Raw genomic sequence first — 24,000 nt, forward strand, 5'->3', positions numbered from 1 at the left:
GAATTGACGTAGTACAGCCACCTCGAAGTGTAATATAGATTTATAAGACACACACACACACACACACACACACACACACACACACACACACACACACACACACACACACACACACACACACACACACACACACACACACACACACACACACACACACACACACACACACACACACACACACACACATGAAACTAGTTAGAAGTAAAATCTCGTTGAGGAAATATCTATTGACTCAAAGAGATAGACAGGCAGACAGACAGAGAGATAGATAGATAGATAGATAGATAGATAGATAGATAGATAGAGAGAGAGAGAGAGAGAGAGAGAGAGAGAGAGAGAGAGAGAGAGAGAGAGAGAGAGAGAGAGAGAGAGAGAGAGAGAGAATTATTAAAATAAGTCACTCAGTAGCAGTGTGTACAATAGTCTTATCGGAAAATGGTAGAGACCAAATAGACAAGTAGACTGTCTCCCTCCCGTCCACCTTCTACCCCTACATACAAGTGGTCGGAGCTACTTATTTACATCTTTACTAACACTATTGACTGTTACCCTCGACTAGCCGCCGCCCCCTGCCACGCTTCCTTAGCCAGAGCTTCTGGAGGTGGTAGGGTGATTCGCAGGGCCGGGCGACAGGTATTTGTGCTTCCTGTACGACACTGAATAGCACCACCGTATCTTTGTTGTGGGAGAAAACGCGTCACGTCTTGTCTCGGTTCACTACAACTCGTCACAGTGTCTGCTCGTGTCGCTTCGGTGAGCTGGGACGCGTGCTACTTTCGTCACGCCTAGATGACATTGACTTACGGCACTTCAGAATACTGGACCATGCCAAGGTATTCCTACCTCGCCATGCCCCGGTGTTTTAAGTACCGCTTCTCAATTGTGCACAACATGGAGCAATGCCACCAAACGTCAGGGTGACATACGCCATCACGACACTCGGAGGAGTATATCAGGCCGCGTCACACATACAATGCACCACAATACTCAGAGGTACACCACAATGCTGCACAATGTGCCAGATAAAGCTGCAAGCCTTACCAACACAGCGCAAGGACTCGCCTAACAGAACTGTACTTTTGTGCTAAGTCACGTTATGGCATAGCACTCTTCATCATCCCGCTAGTAAAATTCACTTTTAACCGTATGCGAGTTACCGTACGTGAGATTCGTTTTAAAAACTATTACACTACAATTATGTATAATTATGTAGAACACTGTATAACGCGGCGCGGCGGCAGAGTAGCACGCTCCGGTCAAAAAGGATTTAGTGTCGGTGCATGTGTCAGCACCAGAACACCAAGGGCTGCATCGCTGTCATATACACGTTTATGTCTCTTCGTCTGGTGCGAGAAGAAACTGTTTGTGCCAACACTGGCAGCAAGGACTGCCTCGCGGTGATTCACCTCATGTGTGAACACGCATCCACATGAACACCCTTGGGACCTACAGGAATTTTGCACACACACACACACACACACACACACACACACACACACACACACACACACACACACACACTCTCTCTCTCTCTCTCTCTCTCTCTCAAACGTGCACACACACACACACACACACACACACACACACACACACACACACACATTCAACAGGAATACTTCAGAAGAAAAAAAAAAATTGTAACCCCAGGTTGGCCCAAGAGGTGGTGCTGGGTAGGGCCCGCGTCAGGATGTCTATTGCACAGCTACAACTACTGATGTCACAACGGCAACCACTCACAACCCTAACAAGTCCCTGTGATGCTCTGCGGGTCTTCTGTGTCGTGATCACCGTAATATGTACACTAAAAAGGGAGCAACAATACACGATAACAATTTTTTCTCGGAATTTTTAAAAGTTGAAGTTATTTTTTTCAGTCGTTTTACGCTACACATTATATTGCATATGTACAATTTTTCTGTCTTTCTATTTTTTTTTGTCTCCTTTATTTGGCATTGTCCATCACTTCTTAAACACAAAGTTCACGCACACACACACACACACACACACACACACACACACACACACACACACACACACACACACACACACACACACACACACACACACACACACACACACACACACACACACACACACACACACACACACACACACACACACACACACACACACACACACACTTTTACTCATTAGAAGCGCGTGGTTTTTGGCAGCACGTAGGAAAATGTGGTTGATTCTTCGTTAACCGTGCGAGGTCTTAACGTGTCATTATGCTGAGAGGAGAGAGTGTGAATCAGAGAGATCGTTAATCATACAGGAGAAAGATGAAGAGAATGAAGATAATTCATAAAAAAAAAGTACTGCTTTGTTTACAGTTATTCAGCGTCAAGGTGTCGATTTGAATAAAGCTGAGAGTAAGATGAAAAATTTTCATTCCGTATTTAGTAAAGATATGGTGATTATCTTTGCTTTTCACATCTTAGCACACACACACACACACACACACACACACACACACACACACACAGTCATATTCGTTGAGGTAGTGTTCATAATCATCATAGGTAAGTATTGCCTGACATCACAGTGATGTCATTTTTTCTAAAGAGACTGGGGACAAACCAGCCATTAGATATAGTATATACCAACGAACACACACACACACACACACACACACACACACACACACACGTCAAGTCATCGCCTGTTGTTTTGTTTCATCTACAGCGCGGAAAATGAAATAGATAAATGTGAAATAGAGGCACAAAATGTATCTCCTGAAGAGTTTTTGTTTCAAGTAAAAAACATTAATGATATTAAATATGATGATAGTACTATAATGATAATATATATTATTTGTAAAGAATTACTTATAAAATTTAAAACAATCTGTGCTAATGCATATGAATATGCCTGAAAATTATCATTAACTAGTGTAAAAATATTTGAGAAAAAAAAATGCCAGTGATTAGACAAGCAAACGCTGTTGCAGTACTCGTGACGCACCCACACCTGTGTAGCACGAGTTGTGATTACCTTGAGCTGTCACTATAGGAAATGGGGTAGAGAAGCAAGTCATTGCAATGTGTCCGCCTCGGGAATCACATCACACACTCCTAACGCGAACTCCCAAAAAACTACTCATGAATTTAGGATTGTAGCACTCTTTTTATTTCCATCGCCCTGTACTGAACCACCATCGTCTCACAAGTCCTACGACAAATACAAAGGTTCAGCTACAGGCCATAGTGCTTTTGAACAGTTTCTGTATCATTATCGTCTATGCCTTCCTTTAGTTTTCTAACCTGTGACCAATCTTGAGCAATATGTTAGCATGTAGATGGCGAGACGATGGCAGGGCAAGGTCTGTTTTACATCTGACCTGAGGGAACTGACCGCCACTGCAATAAACATGCTTCGAAAATTTACTTTAGCTTCCCATTAAATGTCATGTATAGCAGTATGAAAGAGAAAACGGCAGCTTTGCAGGCCAGACGTATTTAAATGGTTAGGTCTGGTGTAACTAAATAACTTGAGTGGGTGGTGTGGCGTCTAGATGCCGTGAACACTATTGGTAAAAGCGGCCGGTGTCTACAAGGGTAGTAATACTGCTGGAAGAACCCTCAGCTGCACCTTGGAGACAGTAGGGGGAAGACTAAGACAATATACACGCGGGCAGCTGCACATCAGTGTCGGGTGGCCGCCCAGGTCTGCAGCATCGTCGCCTCGGCCTTCTGCATTCGGCGAAGGTCAGGCGGCGGGCATAGTGTCCTCAGCACCACCCGGCGGGCCCCAGCATGAGCCCTTCAGCACCTCACATCTCCCAGCTCGTGGGTAGAGGATGAGGCACCGTTGGCTCGATAGAGCTGCAAAAAAGAAAAAGAGAGGGCCAGGTGAAAGCAGCGGGTTCCACTTGTAGCGTTGAGTAGGGCAGCAGGGAAGCAGGGGAGTGGAGGGGGTAGTGTACAGTCACCAAGACACCAAGAACACTTCCTGTTTTGAAAGTGTTGAAAAACTTTGTGAAGATGTCATTACGAAATACCAGGACTCAAATCTACCTTAACCCCAAAGGTGTTGCACGAGAGTCGCTTTCAAAGTTTCGGGACTGGGCCTCAGGAGCGAGCAGCGCTGTCACTTACCTCCACTGATGCCTTCTTGCTGCATACAACCATCTCAGCCTTTAATCACTTTAATGAGACTTCTCAGAGACGCTCTTCTCTATAATGTTCATTAGGACACAGTTGATGGTTCTGGCAGAGCACCAACATAACGATGGCATTTTCTGTCTTCGTGGGAAAAGTTTCGTGCTATCATGACATTCCTTGCGATGACCTGCCCTCGGCGCCACGCCACCAACCAGATCCGTTCTCGGATGCCTCCCTCCAAAAGCCTTTACGAACAGATGACCAAAACCCCACGTTCGTGACGGAGGAGTGTCCATCAATATCTCGTCCTTGGAGGCGTTGCCGCAGCTTTCAGCCCGGCGCCCGCCAGCTGACGAGCCTCAGAGTTATGCGCAGCAGCTGTTGTCTGCTGGCCGCGTCCCGAAACTTTCTTAGCTTCCCTCCTAATAAGGTAATTAGGATTACTATAGTCAGTCCCGAAAAAAAAAGAAACTGTAAATCCAACACAACACAAATGTGAGACAAGCCAGACAGTTGACTAAGGAACTGTGGCTAAAACTCACAGCTACATTGAACAATTAACAGTCATTGAACAATACACACAAACGTGAACACGTTTATCTTTGTAGAAATAAGAAAAATCTAATACACGGTAGGTAAATTTTAGAAGCAAAAAAGAACATGACATGTAAGACTAAAGGCGAATGCACAAAACAGTTCTTATAGTGCGAATGATACACCCAGTGAGCCTGCTAAGCAGTGGACAGGTAAAAAACAAATGGATGGTTTGTGCACTCGACAAATGTGTTAAAGCAAAAGCCAGTACAGATGTGAGCCCGGGGCGCGGTGCCGGGAACACTGGGGACACTAGGGACACTGTGGGACATTGGCTACACTGACACCTTAGCTGCAGACACCTTCATACACCGAGGGGCGGGGTGGGATAGGGGAGGGTCCACTGGTGTGTCACCCTGGCGCCCCCGAAGACCTGGCGCGGCAGCATGGTACTTGGTGGGGCGCGGGGACGCCAGGGAGGGGCGGGGCCCCCGGGCTCACGCAGCACCACAGCCAACAAGAAGCGAGCGACCCTTACTCAAGCTGGAAACGTACCCGCGCAGGGCGGTGGAGAGTGGCCGCCCTCTGCCCGCCCCCAGCCTGCCCAGCAGGGTACTGCTCCCGGCGAGCGGGGCGGGGCAGTGACCTGAACTGCTGGGGCGGCGAGGGCGGGGTACTTGGATAGTCGGTGGGTGGCGCCGGCGTCTTAGAGCCTGTAGATGTACCGCCACATTAGTCCTCTGCATATGTACAAATCGTTGTGAATTTATGTATTTGAAAATTGCGTCCAAGAATAGAAAACTAAGAAAAATCTACTTAGAAGACCTGTCATGGTTGTTACTTTATACTTTGAGCTCCTCCATCCTTCAGGTCTGTGATGAAGAGAAGAGAGGGAGGAAAGTCATAGTATCTTTCTTTTGTTACCTTCTTTTATCACATTCGTTTGCCATTTTTCCTTTCATTCACTTTTCTCCACGACCTCTCCCGCTCATCTTGCGTGCATGCTCTTTCCCCTCTACCACCACGACATGCGACCTTTAGACTCACGCGCTGTGTGATCTTGTTGCAGCTCCTTAAAATCAATCAGCCACAATCAGTCAGTCCTGTCACTCACCTTGCCTGAATTCCGTGGAGTGGGAGTGAGGATAGGGGTAGTCAGGACAGCCCCGAACCTCTGGGGGCAGCGGCGGCCACTCTGTGAAGGAGCCACCGCCGCCCATGCTGCTGGTGGCAGTGCCCGGGGTGGTGGTCAGCTCCACCTCGTTGCCGCTGCTCGACCGGCCCACTGAGATTTCCCTGTGACGAGGAGAAAAGTGAGACATTGCGATAAGCTACGCAGGCACCTACACACGCACATGATAACAGAAAAACGTGCACAAGCTGTACCTCCATAGACGTGATTCTTTGTAATGTTTCCGTCTCTTTTCGACTTGTCTGCCTGAATAGCTGAGTCTCGTTATTTCTTCTTACGTGAGAGGGGGAAAAAACCGACCAAGGGCAACAAACTTTATTAAAGAAAAATAAGGTCCACTGAGGTGCCGATCCCCGAACAGAGACAAAAGACATACAGGGGCCGCCGTGGTACAGTGGATCCGTGCGTGCTTTGGGATCCGAGGGGTCTCCAAGCGCACGGGTTCGAATCCTGTCTACGGTCTGAGTGTAGGTTGGGCTTCCTCACTCGGGGCAACGGTTTCCTAACGGGTGGGCTTTGAAATAAGAGGTACCCTTAATAAGTATTCCCTTTAGCCCATAAATTCCCGTGAAAAACCCACATGGTATAAAAAGAAAAAAAAAGAGGCAGGCACGATATGATTCGATTATATCCTATTTTTATAGTAATTTCGGCACTTTAAACACCAATAATGAACTGAATAATTAATAGAAGATAACAGTAATCTTATACTTAAAATACGTCATAATTGAAGAGACCTCGTCTGAAACACTGCTCCATAGTTAGATGTAAGATGCAATAAGCGTTATACACCATCTGCTTCAAACAGTACACATTCGAAAGATTAACAATACCTGACAATCTCCTGAAATTGTTTTTCGTGAAAGAAGGCATACGAGATTAATTATATTATGCATAATTTCACATGCAATACTGTCTGGATCAAGAAGATGCTTTTATGAGATTGAACTCGTACGATGAGCAATATCAGGGAAAAATGCAAGTACTCAGGCAATACTCCTCTTCTGGATAAAGAATAAGTTTAGGAAATTGTGGGCCGTGCCGCTTTTTATTCTATCCTCTTCTCACTCATTCTCATTAGGGAGCAATTTTTCAGGCATATAGAGTTTTTCCCTCATATTCGTAGTATATTTACATATACGTGAATTAGTGTAGTTTAAAACCAAAATAGTCAAATTCGTGACACACACACACACACACACACACACACACACACACACACACACACACACACACACACACACACACACACACACACACACACACACACACACACACACACACACACTGTCTGTCTGTCTGTCTGTCTGTCTGTCTGTCTGTCTGTCTGTCTGTCTCTCTCTCTCTCTCTCTCTCTCTCTCTCTCTCTCTCTCTCTCTCTCTCTCTCTCTCTCTCTCTCTCTCTCTCTCATCCTCAGCCAACCTCCCAGGACTGCAATAAAGCAACAAGGTCAACACGCCAAGTGGGCAAACAATTACGAGCCGCCGGCGGGGCGAGGAACCAATCACGGGCCTCCTGTATAATGGGTAGCCAATCACAGGTGGAATATATGCCGAGGATTTCACCAAAGGCAGAATATATCGAATGATGAATATCCGAAGCGAGAGCCTGCAGCGTGCGGAAACCGTATGCAGAAGGGCTAGTAAGGTACAGGTTCCACAGCTAAGCCACGATAAAGGATGTACATAATATGGGTTGCTGTTCAATGGAAGAATCTATTGTGTTGTCCTTGGTTTTATTTTCTTGGTTGCTACTTCTCTCTCTCTCTCTCTCTCTCTCTCTCTCTCTCTCTCTCTCTCTCTCTCTCTCTCTCTCTCCTTCTGCCAAGGTGACCACACACTATACTGTTTTTAATGGCATTTCCTTCGCATGATTTATATCACACGACACTTTCATTGCCGAAAGTTATGGGTGGAATTTGACTGCTAACACGAAGCGTTTTTCTATTTTTTCTAATCCATTCATTGATGAACATAATGTGAACAGACACTGAACAAATCAATAGTAAGTAAAAAAAAAAGTTTTGAGCTTAGTTAATCACTAACTAGTCAGATCAAGTAAAGAGAAGAGTCGGTCACACAGTTCTGAAGTCTGTCTTTTTATTTTCTATTCTGAACTAGTAAAGCGTATTCGTATAATTTTATTGGTAGTTTCATACAAAGTAACTTTTTACAGATTTTTTAAACAATCATTGTGATATCAAGTGTTGATTTACGCGTTCATTTTTTGTAGAGTTGCATTAAAGATTTCTGATTATATTTTGAGATTAAAAATTATCCAAATCCTCTCACATACAAAATGAATCATTGGCTCATATCAATGACGGTGTGATTTATAACCTTTAAATCAAATGTAGACAAACTGTTTAAGGTTTTTAGTTTATTTTTCATTCTTTTCTTACAGAAATATTTAATGTTAGATTTATGTGTGTCAGAACAAACTGGAAGGTACCAGGCCGAAGTATTAGACTAATAGTACAGTTGATAATAGTCTGAATAAAAAATTGATTGATCGTGAACCATTTGATCCAATTCTGGCATGTTCTTAACCGAACACTGCTGTCAGTAGGCATAGATCACAGAGAGGGAGAGCCACACAGGCTCATAAATGAAAAAAAAGTATTGTAATTTATGACAAAAAAGTTTCTTCTCTTAAAGTCAGCCTTTTCTGCATCTGCTGCACCGGAAATGGTGACGAGGCTAAAGAGGATCAGTTTTAATGAGATCCGCGGCCTTTGTCCCTGCCAGCGTGCGTGGGGCAGGAGTTGGGAGCCTTTTGTTTGATATTTCAAGCTCCTACCTATGAAGAAGGTTTTGTTCTGCACTGTATTCCTTCTGGCTGACTGGTAAAAATTATAGTATAATTTTCGTGGTACAGCTCTGCTCTCGCCCAAGGTGTCCTTGATCCTGGCTGAAGCCAAAAAAGCTGCATGTTACCTTGTGGTTGCTCTTCACGAAGCAGAGAAGACACACTGATAGAGGGAGAGGATTTGTGTATTCTGCCCATTTAACCGAAACGCCCTAAGCTAGATTGGCGTAGTTTTGGGGCTTAATCCTTTCTGACCCCTGCAGTGGATTCATGTACACTGATAAAAAAAAAAAAGGAAGATACTCGTATCAGTTGTGGCCTAAATGTCTATTCTACAAACGGTAGCAAGTTCTGCTTACTAACAGATAGACTAGCCTTCACTAATGTCAAGAACGAACTATGTGTAGAATATTCCACTTAATTCACACGTCTTTGAAGTAAACACCTCTCAAAGTGATGGCATCGAATCAACACTGCTACCACCACTCCTTCCACACCAATCATCATCAATCTTCACTCTCGCAGCACCAATCCCTCACCTCCTTACCTGTTAGTCAGTCATCTTCACCTGGTATGTACCTGCCCCATCGTGGCTACCTGCACCTTTGAGGGAGCAGACCACACACTTTGCCAGCTAATCAGACACACCCGCCCACCTGTAGTAGCCGCGGTTGGTGGAGGCGATGGGCGTGGGCTTGATGACGAACACGATCACGCCCGTCACCACCAGGATGTACGACAGGAAGTACAGAGGGTGGAACTGTGGATGGAGGGCGTGTGTTATTTAGGGTGGATGGATAAGTAGAGAAGTAATTAAGTTGATCGGTGGGTGGGAGGATAAGATGAGTGATGGAGGAGTGGATGGATAATAGGATGAGTGAATGGAAAAGTGAGGGACCAAGTGTGCAGGTGCAGAAGTAAGAGTGAGTGGATAAAAAGTGGGGAGACATGAGGAGTGAGTGAGTAGAGAGATGAGAGACATGGGGATTGGATGAAGAGGTGACTGAGTGTGTGGAGAGGAGATAGACAATGAATGGATGGAGAGGCGAGAGCCATGAGGGGAAGGATGAGTGGGAGGGTGATTGAACGGGTGATTGCATCCGCGACAGATGAATCAATCCCAGGTAATCTGCTTTGTATCAGTAGACTCCAGCTCCCGTCCACCACAGAGATGCAAACACAAGCCCCGTTCCCTCCACCATCGTGGAGCAGAATGAAGCACCTGGGTGGCGGTGCTGTGGCTGTGTGTTGTTATGCGTCCTGGAGTTACAGCTGCTGATGTAAGATGTGTATGTGTGCTATATTGTCAGCGCCACACATACACGGGCCATGCATCTTTACCCATGAAGAACGTATGCACAGTTCCAAATAGCCTCACCCCCCGTCTCTTTCGCAGAATAGATTTTCTTTCTTATAATTATATCGTAACATTTCATCTTCGCAGAAGACACCAGGCTAAAGGAATTTAAGATAGCTTTGAGTACATCGTACAATGAAAATTAAAAATCAAAACATAAAGCATAGAAATTAAGAACAAGGGAAATATAAATAGGTGGAGAAAAAAGAATACAGATAAAAAAAGACAAAACACAAACAGCAGAGTTAAACGTTGAGAACTTTAACCTAATGAAGAACACTGATAAAGCACAAGGGTGTAGTGTTGTGAAAGACGAACCTTGAGTTGAATAGTATTACACAAGGTTCATCTTTCACAACACTACACCCTTATGCTTTATTTTAAGGAAGAAAGAAAAATCCGGTGCATACTTGTTCATTTCATATGCATATATATATATATATATATATATATATATATATATATATATATATATATATATATATATATATATATATATATATATATATATATATATATATATATATATATATATATATATATATATATATATATATATATATATATATATATATGAGAGAGAGAGAGAGAGAGAGAGAGAGAGAGAGAGAGAGAGAGAGAGAGAGAGAGAGAGAGAGAGAGAGAGAGAGAGAGAGAGAATGAATTACATGGTCCGTAAAGTCTAGTAAATCACTCTCGTTCATCTTGTGTAGGTCTTGCCTGGTCCTCAAGGGTCTTATGTTCTTACGTCACAACTTTGATTACTTTTCACATAGTCAGCATACTCGCTGCACTCCACGGAGGTCTTATTGGGTGGCGCTGCCAGAACCAAATTCCAAATTCCCTTCAGTTACTTCTTGCCCTGGCACTACTTAGCCAAGGCATGCACAGCTCATGATTGTGTGTCATCCATTAACTTTGCAATAAGGGTGACTGAGAGACCGCACTCGGTCAGCACAACACACACAGAACAAAGGCTTTACTCGTATGGCAAAGTCAGTAACTTCTAACAGTTCACTATAATTTTATCATTTAACTTTTCTCGTCGTTGGTTCCTTCGACCGTAACATTATTTGAACTTTCTACCTTGTCGTCTCTGAACACCCCATAGATCATCCTGAGTAGGACTGCTGCTGGCGCTGTCTCGCTTAAATGGAAGATGAGTCTGTATTGTTTTTATGTGACTCCATACAATGAGTATTGTTCCATTGTCAGAGATTCCTTTGTATGTGTGACGCCGCTGCTTGTCTCTGATGTCCAGCTAAACGCTCCATGATTTTTCTTTTAATTCTAATGTTGGAAAGGTCTTGTTTGCCTCATTTTTTTTTTGCGGCGCTAAGTTTAAGGAGGTAAATCACAAAGGAAAACTATCAGAGTCTACACACAGCAGCTCATGTCCTTGACTTCCCCTAAAGCATCCATAGCAGTGACAGGGTCTGTCCATATATTTGCAGCGAGATGCTGAATGATTGGAAATGCTGAAAAAAGTAGCCTCTAATGATCAGTTTAAATACTTGTAGCTTTTAGTCAAGAAAGCTTCCAACAATATTTTTTCCTAGTCTCTCTTGCGTTGAGGCGGCAATAAACTCGTCTGTTCTGACGGTATAAAGCTGAGCTCTCACACAAACTTTTCTTAACATTTTTTTAATCTTGACATCAGAGAACTTGGTGCAGCCTCAACTCGGCCCCTAACAAAAATCGCGTCTTAAAGGCGTCCTTCCTGTGGCTTGATCCTCGACAGTCATTTGTCCTTGAACCAGTGACTCGGTGGTGCCATTCCGCCCCTGGCACTGTTTCCTTTCTGCCTGTCATTTATCATCAGCTGCTGTGAGTTGCTTCTTGTTTTCTTTTACTCTGTTTATATCCTCCTCTTCCTCTTCTTTGTTATTGTTGTTGTTGTTGCTGCTACTACTCTTATTGTTGTTGTTTTCCTCTTTCTAGGAAACTTGCATGTAGGCTATTGTTGTTGGTCTGTGCCTAGGAAACTTACACGCATGTTGTTGTTGTTGTTGTTGTTGTGTACTTAGGAAACATGTACACATACTGTTGTTACTATTGTTGTTGTGGTTGTTGTTGTTATTATTGTTGTTGTTGTTTTGTTGTTATTGCTGCTGCTGCTGCTGCTGCTGTTGGCTGTTGTTGTATTAATATTATCACAAATTACTTTTTCATCTTCGTCAAACGCAATCTCATTCATTTCTTGAAACCAATCGGGACATTTAACGTCTCCACTCTTTGCCAGATCAGCTTTCGTGAAGTTAAGTGGTTGGAATCTTCTTTGTAACTCCCGCTCCATCCGACTGATTTTTAGATCTTAAGTATAGATTGAATGAATACCAAGACGTTCTTATTATTCGTTACTTTAGTTTTTGGCGTAAAAATAAGATGTAAGTTAGAAAATCGGTAAAAAGTATATACATATATATATATATATATATATATATATATATATATATATATATATATATATATATATATATATATATATATATATATATATATATATATATATATATATATATATATATATATATATATATATATATATATATATATATATATATATATATATGTGTGTGTGTGTGTGTGTGTGTGTGTGTGTGTGTGTGTGTGTGTGTGTGTGTGTGTGTGTGTGTGTGTGTGTGTGCGAAATGGTGAGAAATGGGTACATTTTGGGTCAAGTGAAGGAATATTATGCATGTGTTAGTAAAGAGGGTGAGTGAGAAAGGGAAAGAGAAAGAGAAAGATGGAAGAATGTTGGAAGGTTCTCTTTTTTTTTTTGGGGGGGGGGATAGTAAAGAAAATTAAGGGGATTAGAAGGAGGGAAAATGGTAACAATGCAAAGTAAAGCATGCCAGAAGAATGTGTGTATATATATATATGTGTGTGTGTGTGTGTGTGTGTGTGTATGGATGTTGAGGTGAGCTGATAATAATGGTGAAAGTGTGTATGTAGTGTGGGTATATCTGTCATAAATTTAGATGTCTGTTATGGATTAACAATAGCAGTGATATGAAAGAGATATTATGTAATGCTCTTGTTAGTGAATGATATATAGTAATGGAAATATGGGTACAGTTAGAACTATAGTGTAAATATATGGCATATCACACACACACACACACACACACACACACACACACACACACACACACACACACACGCACACACACGGCCTGGTAGCTCAGTGGTTAGAGCGCTGGCTTCACAAGCCAGAGGACCGGGGTTCGATTCCCCGGCCGGGTGGAGATATTTGGGTGTGTCTCCTTTCACGTGTAGCCTCTGTTCACCTAGCAGTGAGTAGGTACGGAACGTAAATCGAGGAGTTGTGACCTTGTTGTCCCGGTGTGTGGTGTGTGCCTGGTCTCAGGCCTATCCGAAGATCGGAAATAATGAGCTCTGAGCTCGTTCCGTAGGGTAACGTCTGGCTGTCTCGTCAGAGACTGCAGCAGATCAAACAGTGAATTACACACACACACACACACACACACACACACACACACACACACACACACACACACACCTTGAACTTGAAGAGCGCGATGCCAGTGATGAGGATGTAGAAGTCGGCCGTGAAGAGCGCGAGGTTGAGCGCCGTGGCTGAGGTCACCCGCATGACGGCTGGTGCCACAACATAGAACAGGAACTGCGCCGCGCTGAAGCCACCCACCAGCGCCAGTACCGGCCAAGTGTCCCACCGCACCGATCCCACGTCGTTACGCTCCAGGATAGCTCTGCGCGGCATCAACAGATATAAGTACTGTAGGAATCGAATTGAAATATATGGGTTTTAAGCTTCAAGTTAAACTACCATGTGACTCTGGTATATTTGTAAGGACGTAAGAACACAATATACTGTCTGAAGCAAGAAAAAAAAAAAGTAGACATTAGGAATAAACGTCATGATCCTAAGCCAATGTAACGTGTCCTAACCTAATCATGTTTTTATTACTTGTAGTAAACACTAAAATAATGTCTCGTTGAATATGGGGAAAGTGTGAGAGCTGCCAAGAAAATCGTCAAGGTGTGTGTGTGTAAAGTCTTGGTAAAGAAAAAAAAAAAAACCGCATTGTTTACTATTTTGTTCAGATTGAAGGCTGTGTATGAGTGGCATGAACTAAAGTACATTATATACAACGTAACGAAGTGCTGAAGGTATTAAAAAAATTCATTATCATAATAATGATAATGAAGAAGAAAGGTGCGTACGTGCACTCATTGTTACGAACAGACTGTAAAAAAGGAATGCCATTGAGACATTTCTGACAAACAAGATTAAGGCGTGGAGGCAACAATAGGATGTCTTTTTATGTAAGAGAGGAAAGCTGGCCAAGGACCACATGAAAAGAAAAATATGGCCCACTTAGTTGCTAGTCTCCTTGCTGGTCCAAGAGAGTTACCCCCCAAAAAAGGATAAATGTCTTGAAACCTCCCTCTTAAATGAAGTTAAGTCGTAGGAAGTTGGGGAGGCATGCAGTTACCAAGATCAAAAAAGCAATTGCCATGAAAGTAGCGATAGAAGATAGCAAGAGATGCAACATTCCGGCGGTGAGATAGAGACTAAAGACAGTCAGTCTGAAGAGAGGAATTGATAAAACGAAGGAACCCTGACAATGCCTCATTTGGAAAGACGCGAGAGACAAAAAAGACAAAGAAGAAAAGAGGAATAAATAAATTGAAGTTGTAAAGGCATAGACGTCGTTATTGATGTCTATGATAAAGGCTAATTAATTTATTTGCTGGATTTTTGCGCAGCAACAATGCACATATAAGGCATCATTGTATTTACAACGAACACGTTCACAGAAGACAAACGAAAGGAAAGAGACAGATCAGATAATTTTTCGTGAAAAGAATGATACATGAAATCAAGAGGTGGAATCATAGAATAGAACAGTACCGTGAGAGAGTCCATACTAAAGAACAGAATAGCGTGATGGTACCATGGAGGAGGGATAAATCATATCACAGAGGGTACGAACATGACGAGCGTGATGAAGCGATGATTTGATAGAGTTAGTATGTGAATGAACCCGAGGAATGCCAATGAGGAGGTATATACTGAGGATATGACGAGTGGCTGCTCTATTCATATTGACACTATTAAGATTGCTTTGGACTCTCTTTTGGGTTTGAATACAATGGCTTTGTTCAGTGTTTACAGTGTAAATCTAAGGAACACGACAGACAACAAATAAGTGACAGAATAGTTCAAAACTTTTAATACCTGTAGTTTCATTTCTCCTTGCAAAATTATCTAGTTATTCACTTGTAATACTTTTTTTTTATGTAAGAGTGGCATTTGGCTAGGGTAATACAAATAAAATAAACGCCCACTTGATTGCTAGTTTCCAAAATAAAGTCATAAAGAATAATCAAATGTGGAGGTTAAATGTCTTGGAACCTCCTTTTTCAAAAAGTTCAAGTTATAGGAAGATGGAAATATAGAAGCAGACAAGGAACCCAGACATTTACTGGTAAACTCTGTCATTCTGTCATCACTATCCAATAGGTTAATAGAGGCGCGAGATTCGAACACTTGTTGTTTTATTTGAGAATCACGGAATCTGCTACTAACAAGCTGCAAATTTTGGAATTGAGATTGTACGATGATGGTGTAACAAAATAATGTCAAACATATGAATCCCAAGACTTAGGAAACATTAAACTATTTACAAGATTGTTTATAGGCAGAATATGTTGTTATTATGACATGGCGTGTTTTTTTTTTTTTTTTTTTTTGTGTGTGTGAGTTTGCATATGTGAGGTGTCATATTTTGAGGAGAGTAATCTATGGGAAGAAAGACGTTGTTGTTGTTGTTGTTGTTGTTGTTGTTGTTGTCCGTGATGGTGTTGTTGTTGTTGTTGTTGTTGTTGTTGTTGTTGTTGTTGTTGTTGTTGTCCGTGATGGTGTTGTTGTTGTTGTTGTTGTTGTTGTTGTTGTTGTTGTTGTTGTTGTCCGTGATGGTGGTGTTGTTGTTGTTGCTGTTGTTGTTGTTGTTGTCCGTGATGTTGTTGTTGTTGTTGTTGTTGTCCGTGATGGTGTTGTTGTTGTTGTTGTTGTCCGTGATGGTGTTGTTGTTGTTGTTGTTGTTGTTGTTGTTGTCCGTGATGGTGGTGTTGTTGTTGTTGTCCGTGATGGTGTTGTTGTTGTTGTTGTTGTCCGTGATGGTGTTGTTGTTGTTGTTGTTGTTGTTGTCCGTGATGGTGGTGTTGTTGTTGTTGTTGTCCGTGATGGTGTTGTTGTTGTTGTTGTTGTTGTTGTTGTTGTTGTTGTTCTTGTCCGTGATGGTGGTGTTGTTGTTGTTGCTGTTGTTGTTGTTGTTGTCCGTGATGGGTTGTTGTTGTTGTTGTTGTCCGTGATGTTGTTGTTGTTGTTGTTGTTGTTGTTGTTGTTGTTGTCCGTGATGGTGGTGTTGTTGTTGTTGCTGTTGTTGTTGTTGTCCGTGATGGTGGTGTTGTTGTTGTTGTTGTCCGTGATGGTGTTGTTGTTGTTGTTGTTGTTGTTGTTGTTGTTGTTCTTGTCCGTGATGGTGGTGTTGTTGTTGTTGCTGTTGTTGTTGTTGTTGTCCGTGATGGTGTTGTTGTTGTTGTTGTTGTCCGTGATGTTGTTGTTGTTGTTGTTGTTGTTGTTGTTGTTGTTGTTGTTGTTGTCCGTGATGGTGGTGTTGTTGTTGTTGTCCGTGATGGTGTTGTTGTTGTTGTTGTTGTCCGTGATGGTGTTGTTGTTGTTGTTGTTGTTGTTGTCCGTGATGGTGTTGTTGTTGTTGTTGTTGTCCGTGATGGTGTTGTTGTTGTTGTTGTTGTTGTTGTCCGTGATGGTGGTGTTGTTGTTGTTGTTGTCCGTGATGGTGTTGTTGTTGTTGTTGTTGTTGTTGTTGTTGTTGTTCTTGTCCGTGATGGTGGTGTTGTTGTTGTTGCTGTTGTTGTTGTTGTTGTCCGTGATGGTGTTGTTGTTGTTGTTGTTGTCCGTGTTGTTGTTGTTGTTGTTGTTGTTGTTGTTGTTGTCCGTGATGGTGGTGTTGTTGTTGTTGCTGTTGTTGTTGTTGTTGTCCGTGATGGTGTTGTTGTTGTTGTTGTTGTCCGTGATGTTGTTGTTGTTGTTGTTGTTGTTGTCCGTGATGGTGGTGTTGTTGTTGTTGTTGTTGTCCGTGATGGTGGTGTTGTTGTTGTTGTTGTCCGTGATGGTGTTGTTGTTGTTGTTGTTGCTGTTGTTGTTGTTGTCCGTGATGGTGCTGTTGTTGTTGTTGTTGTTGTTGTTGTCCGTGATGGTGCTGTTGTTGTTGTTGTCCGTGATGGTATTGTTGTTGTTGTCCGTGATGGTGTTGTTGTTGTTGTTGTTGTTGTTGTTGTTGTTGTCCGTGATGGTGGTGTTGTTGTTGTTGTTGTTGTCCGTGATGGTGTTGTTGTTGTTGTTGTTGTTGTTGCTGTTGTTGTTGTTGTCCGTGATGGTGCTGTTGTTGTTGTTGTCCGTGATGGTATTGTTGTTGTTGTCCGTGATGGTGGTGTTGTTGTTGTTGTCCGTGATGGTGTTGTTGTTGTTGTCCGTGATGGTGGTGTTGTTGTTGTTGTTGTCCGTGATGGTATTGTTGTTGTTGTCCGTGATGGTGGTGTTGTTGTTGTTGTCCGTGATGGTGTTGTTGTTGTTGTCCGTGATGGTGGTATTGTTGTTGTTGTTGTCCGTGATGGTGTTGTTGTTGTTGTTGTTGTTGTTGTCCGTGATGGTGGTGTTGTTGTTGTTGTCCGTGATGGTGTTGTTGTTGTTGTTGTTGTCCGTGATGGTGGTGGTGTTGTTGTTGTCCGTGATGGTGTTGTTGTTGTTGTCCATGATGGTGGTGTTGTTGTTGTTGTCCGTGATGGTGTTGTTGTTGTTGTTGTTGTTGTTGTCCGTGATGGTGGTGTTGTTGTTGTTGTTGTCCGTGATGGTGTTGTTGTTGTTGTTGTTGTCCGTGATGGTGGTGGTGTTGTTGTTGTCCGTGATGGTGTTGTTGTTGTTGTCCGTGATGGTGTTGTTGATGGTGATGGTTGTCTTTAACTTAACTGTTTGTTTTGTGTTGTATTTCCTGCGTGGTCGAAAAAAACTCAGGCTAAAAAGAGGCGAGTATGGGAGAGGAACTTTTTTTTAATTTCTTTACAAAGCAAGAAAGAATAAATAAAAGAAAAAACTCAAAGTAGTTCCATTCTTTTAGCTTTTAAATTCCTGGTATGTTGTATTTTTTACTTGGTTCCATTTTCTTTCATTCCTAATATTTTTACCTACTTTTTTAACTGTTTTTTTTTTTTCCTCTAATATTATTTTTTATCTGTCTGTGTTTTTCCCCTGCCTCTCTCTGAACTGCACCTTGCTTCCCTCGCCTGTACGGGAATGGCCAGGCTGTTTAAGATTTTATTGTTATCATTAGCGAATTTTTTTTGACACTGCTGCTGTTATTGCTACCGCCAGCACTATAACTCCCTTGACTACTGCTGCGCTATATTACCACTGCTGCTGCTGCTTTTGCTGCTGCTGCTATTACTGCTACTGCTACTGTCACTGCTACTGCTACTTCTACATCTTGTACTTCTATTTCTTCTTCTATTTCTTCTTCTGCTTTTACTTCCACTTCTACTTCCACTTCTACTCCTACTACTATTGTTGCTGCTGCTGCTGCTGCTGCTGCTGCTGCTATTGCTGTTGCTACTGTTCATAGTACGTATATGTACTACTTAAATTATTCAATGTCAAAACGTTCCAATACGATCTCTCATATATTTCATTTAATTCCCTAAACAATAATAGTATTTTTTTCGTTGTCTTCTTTTTTTATTTATTTTTTTATTATTTTTTTTGTCAGTAGCATTTTTGTTCTCCAACATGCCAAAAACTTCATTAATAGAAAATTTCAAAATCTTTCGAGATTTAACTTCCCTTGAGGCTTCTGGCATCTGGCCTAAAAATATCTAATAATTTTACTTATTTGTTACTTATTTCATCCTGATGACGCCACTGTCATCTCATCTGTTTCTGAAGCTGAACTCTTCTCTCAAACCTTTGCTAAAAACTCTACCCTGGATGATTTTGGGGTCGTTCCTCCTTCATCTCCCCACTATGACTATTCGCAATGATGTTTTCCATTCCCTCACTGACCTAAACCCTCGGGAGGCTTATGGACATGATGGATCTCTCCTATTATTCTCAGAAACTCTGCCTCCATGCTTGCACCTTGCCTGGCCTGGTCAAACTCTTTCAAATATGTGTATCAACTTTCATCTTTTTTTCCTAGTGGAAGTTTGCCTACATTCAGCTTGTTTCTAAAAGAAAGGGTGATCTTTCTATCTCTTTAAACTACTCTTTAAACTCTTTAAATCTCTAGCTTATTTAAAGTTTACCAATTTATCTTCAATAGGAATATTCTTAAACATCTATCACTTCAAAATCTTCTATCTGAATGCCAATATGGTTTCCGTCAAGGCCACTTTACTGGTGATCTACTAGTTTCCTTTACTGAGTCTGGGTCATTCTCTTTTAGAGATTTTGGTGAAATGAAACTTTTATTATTGTCTTAGATATATCAAAAGCTTTGATCTCCAAAGTACCCTCTTACGGCTTTTATCCATCTCTCTGCAACTTCATCTTAACTTTTTATTTGACCATTCTATAGATACTGTAGTAGACGGTCAATATTCTTTTAAATCTATTAAAAGTGGTGTTCCTGTCCTGTCACACACTCTCTTTTTCTATTATTCATCAATACCAGACCAAATTATTGTCCTATCCACTCCTACGCTGATGATACCACCCTATACTTTTCTACGTCTTTTCAGAGACGATCAATCCCTCAAGAAGAAAACGACCACGCAAGGAGGCCACCGAGCTCATGATTTCCGATCTCTCTGAAATTTCTGATTAGGCCAGAGAAGACTTTGTATTGTTAATTGCCTCAAAAACTCAATTCCTCCATCTATCAATTCGATGTAATCTTCCAGACAACTATTCTTCTTTCCTTCAATGGCACTCAACTGTCATCCTCTTCTACAGAGAATATCTTCTGTCTGTCCTTTGCTTACAATCTAAACTGGAAACTTTACATCTTCTCTAGCTAAACTAGTTTTTATGAAGTCAGGCGTTCTGCGTCGTCTCCGACAATTTTTCTCATCCCAACTGCTAATTCTGTATCCGCCTTAACCGCCCATGTATGGAGTATTTATCGAATGTATGGGGGCTTCCACTCATACTGTTTTATTGGATAAGGTGGAATCAAAAGCTTTTCGTCTTTTCAACTCTTCTCCTCTGATTGATTGTCTTCAGCCTCTTTCCCATCGCTGCAATATTGCATCTCTTGCTATCTTCTACCGCTTTTTCCATTTCAACTGCTCTTCTGGTCTCGCTGACTGCATACCGCCCCTCCTCCCGCGGCCTCCTTGCGCAAGACTTTCTTCCTTCTTTCACCCTAACCAGTACTCTCAATCATTCATCCCTTTCTAGTGAAATCTGGAATTCTCTACATTTTTCTGTATTTCCATCTACCTATGACCTCAACTCATTTAAGAGGGAGCTTGCAAGACATTTATCCCATTCTTTTGGTTAACTCTCTCGGCCCTGTTCGGGGACCGGCCTCATAGTGGGCCTTTTTATTGAATAGTTTGTGTTGTCCTTGGCCAGTTTCTCCCTCTTACATAGGAAGATATTATTTTTGTTTATTCCATGGCATTTCTTTAATTTCCCAGTAGGTTTGTGAATCCTAGTATCTTTCTTTATGCCGTGATATTTTTTTCTCCAATATCATTCTGTTTTTCATCAATATATTTGTTTTGGATTTTCTGGTAGATTTTTAGCGGTATTTATTTTTTTCCTTTAGATTTTTTTGTTTTTGTTTCCCTCTTGACATCTTTTACTTTCTTTTTTCCTTTTCCTTCTACCTTTTCTTTTCCTTTTTAATATACGCTTTTGCTGCAGAAGATTTTTTTTATTTTCTTTCCTGATATTTTTTTTTTCCCTAATGGCCTTACATATTCCCCGGTAGGCTTTATATTCCGGGACGCTTTGCTTTCACCCGTGATGGGAAGGCGGCTCTCGGCACATCACGGCTTTGTGTATTATTAACTTCAACCTCCCCTCCCCCTTCCCCCAGCCTCTCTCTCTCTCTCTCTCTCTCTCTCTCTCTCTCTCTCTCTCTCTCTCTCTCTCTCTCTCTCTCTCTCTCTCTCTCTCTCTCTCTTTTCGGTGCACGCGTGTGGGAATTAATAACGTGGCAGAGCAAATCAATAACGGTCTTTTTAATATACATATACATTTTTTTTTACTTTGATGTTCCGTAATGGTGTACGCAGCGCTGGTTCTGCACGCGGCGAATAGAAATGAGGGAATATCCTGTCCTGGAGGTTGGGTTTGATGAGTATGGTTAGGTTAATATTGCATGTGTGTGTGTGTGTGTGTGTGTGTGTGTGTGTGTGTGTGTGTGTGTGTGTGTGGTGTTTAATCATCTAGCCTATCTATTCATCCATCTATCTATTCAGTCATCAATCAGGAGTCCTTTCACGTTTTTATATTTTCCCGTATAGGATGTTAGTCTTCTTTTCTAAATGATGCAAGCCAATTAGTTTCATAAGGCGTTTTATATATATTTTTTTCTATCTTAGTGTTATTCATCTACTTACATTTCCTTTTATTTCTCTTCATTAGTTTTATTATTTATTTATTTATTTATTAATTATTAATGTTTATTTTTTTTTTTTTAGAAATGTGATATTCTTTTTATCTAATTTGCTCGGTTTAGCCTCATCTAATTTTACTGTATTTTATGTTATTGTTGCATGTTTTGACTGATTCATCTCACAATATCCTTGTCTTGTTTGTTATTTTTCAATCCTTGCTTTTGTCATATTATCTTTGTGTGTGTGTGTGTGTGTGTGTGTGTGTGTGTGTGTGTGTGTGTGTGTGTGTGTGTGTGTGTGTGAGAGAGAGAGAGAGAGAGAGAGAGAGAGAGAGAGAGAGAGAGAGAGAGAGAGAGAGAGAGAGATTTGAAGACGTAGTATACGGAAGCTCATGTTTTTCTTGCCCTTCCCCAAAAGTGAGTGTTCGCATCAGTATTCACGTGTGTGCTCCCCGCGGTGCACGGCTGTGAAGGGAAGGCAAGGAATGCGGCCTCCATTTAATGTAGGGAAACCACCGACCCACCAACCCGCCCTGCCTTGATTTACTGCACACACACACACACACACACACACACACACACACACACACACACACACACACACACACTACCAGATTTAAAAGGATATATGAATAGATAAAAAGAGATGAAGAAACTTTTCTCAAAAACTGCAAAAAAGAGAAGTAAAGACACGTTTTGCTTGTGATTTTTCGACAGTGTAAAAGCATGAATAACAAAGCAACGTCTAAGACAAAATATATAAGTAAATATGTTAATAAATAGAGGGATGTATATAATAGGTGAGTGAATGAAAAAAATAGAGATATGGGACACATAGCATGGAAGTTTTTGATTAGAGTTTGGCTGAATATTCTGTCTCCATCATTATCTATCTTGTCTTTGTGCTGGCATTGGGCTCAAACATAGTTCATCTCTACCAAAGAAGATTAAGGGCTGTAATCCTTCATACTACGTACCGTCCTATCTATCTGGACTAATAATATCTATCCATTTATTGTATAGCTTGTCCATTACTCAACCCGAAGAGACGAATTTCCATCTCTTCCTCGCCTTGTCTTCATCTGTTCCTCCCTGTATTTATGATTTCCTTCCTTCATAAGGCTTTTGATGGTGCACTTAACTTCCTCAACTTATATAGCACCTAAACTTTCCCCTCCTTTCATCATCTGCTCTTTTTTCCACCCATTTCCAGACACCTCTCGCCTTTCATCTCTCTCTCTCTCTCTCTCTCTCTCTCTCTCTCTCTCTCTCTCTCTCTCTCTCTCTCTCTCTCTCTCTCTCTCTCTCTCTCTTCCCCTTCCCTTTCATCTCCCCGTGTCACATCATTATGCACCAATGCTTTTCTCCCTTCCACAGTCTTTTCCTTGCTTACAACTCTGAATTCTTTCATATATGTGAATGAGTAAAATGCCGTAATGTGAACCCATGGTGTTAAAAGAGGCTGGGCATATGGAGGACTTGATGGAGAGAAATTTTAGTAAGTGACCAGGAACAGATGGACGGCCAATAGAGACGAGTAGAGAATGTTGGGTAGGACTTTTGTCTTACAGTAGAATGTTATAGATTAATGGTGATGATGATGTGGAGGAGGAGGAGGAGGAGGAGGAGGAGGAGGAGGAGGAGGAGGAGGAGGAGGAGGAGGAGGGGAAGGAGAAGGAGAAGGGGGATGATCAGTTTTTGCAAGGGGAAGTCCACAGGCTTCCTTTCTTAACTGACGTATTCTTGTTTGGCGTTATCTCGTTACTACCATAAGAAAAAGCTTTCAATAACCAACTAGCGTCCACTTTGAGTCGAGTGATATAGTGTGGCATCTCCCTCTCCAACCACCTCTTTCCTATTTAAATATCACTTTCTATTCTCAAATCTAGTGACACTTTAATACATTCCAAGAGAAACGGCCTCTGTACCCCAAGTAGGTATATAATTTTTTTCCTTATTGGTTTTCAAGCTTTTTCTACAGTTTCTTATTGTTACAAACATTCTGAAGATTACTAATGAATTCAGCTACAATGAAACTTTCCAACTTTGCATACACCCTTCCTCGGGTTTTCTCAATCTCTTCCTCTATTAATAATTCTAAGTGTCGTCCTCCGTCATATTGTATTAATGGCATGGTTGACTGCCCATATCCTTTTAATATACCTATCAAGAGGTACGTTTTGCACGTCTGCCCTATAACCACTTTCTTCTATTTGTGTTATTCATTTGTCATCCTCACATTGAAAGTCACTCTTTTATACACTTATACGGAAATTACATTTCTCAACATCTTTTAAATGGCAACCTTTCAACTCTGATTTTTGGTAAAGATATGGGATCTTTAATTTCATTTCAGCAATTGAGCCACG

General features: G+C 41.6%; 1 protein-coding gene across 2 annotated transcripts in view; it reads right to left on the minus strand.

Moving 5' to 3' along the window:
• LOC123514999 (solute carrier family 35 member F1-like) overlaps positions 1-24,000 on the minus strand; it is an 89,810-nt gene that overhangs the window by 185 nt on the left and 65,625 nt on the right. The window contains exons 7-11 of one of the 2 annotated variants that reach the window (XM_045273311.1): positions 13,522-13,732; positions 9,298-9,401; positions 5,755-5,936; positions 5,179-5,353; positions 1-3,827 (exon numbers count right to left, since the gene is read on the minus strand). The exon at positions 1-3,827 is cut by the window's left edge and continues 185 nt beyond it. In XM_045273311.1, coding sequence (XP_045129246.1) covers positions 3,776-3,827; positions 5,179-5,353; positions 5,755-5,936; positions 9,298-9,401; positions 13,522-13,732 — 724 coding nt within the window. In that variant the 3' untranslated portion in view covers positions 1-3,775. The remainder of the gene's footprint in view (positions 3,828-5,178; positions 5,354-5,754; positions 5,937-9,297; positions 9,402-13,521; positions 13,733-24,000) is intronic. The other variant, XM_045273312.1, reaches the window with a different exon arrangement.

Source organism: Portunus trituberculatus, chromosome 38, assembly GCF_017591435.1.
Source record: "Portunus trituberculatus isolate SZX2019 chromosome 38, ASM1759143v1, whole genome shotgun sequence".
NCBI classification, from domain to species: domain Eukaryota; kingdom Metazoa; phylum Arthropoda; class Malacostraca; order Decapoda; family Portunidae; genus Portunus; species Portunus trituberculatus.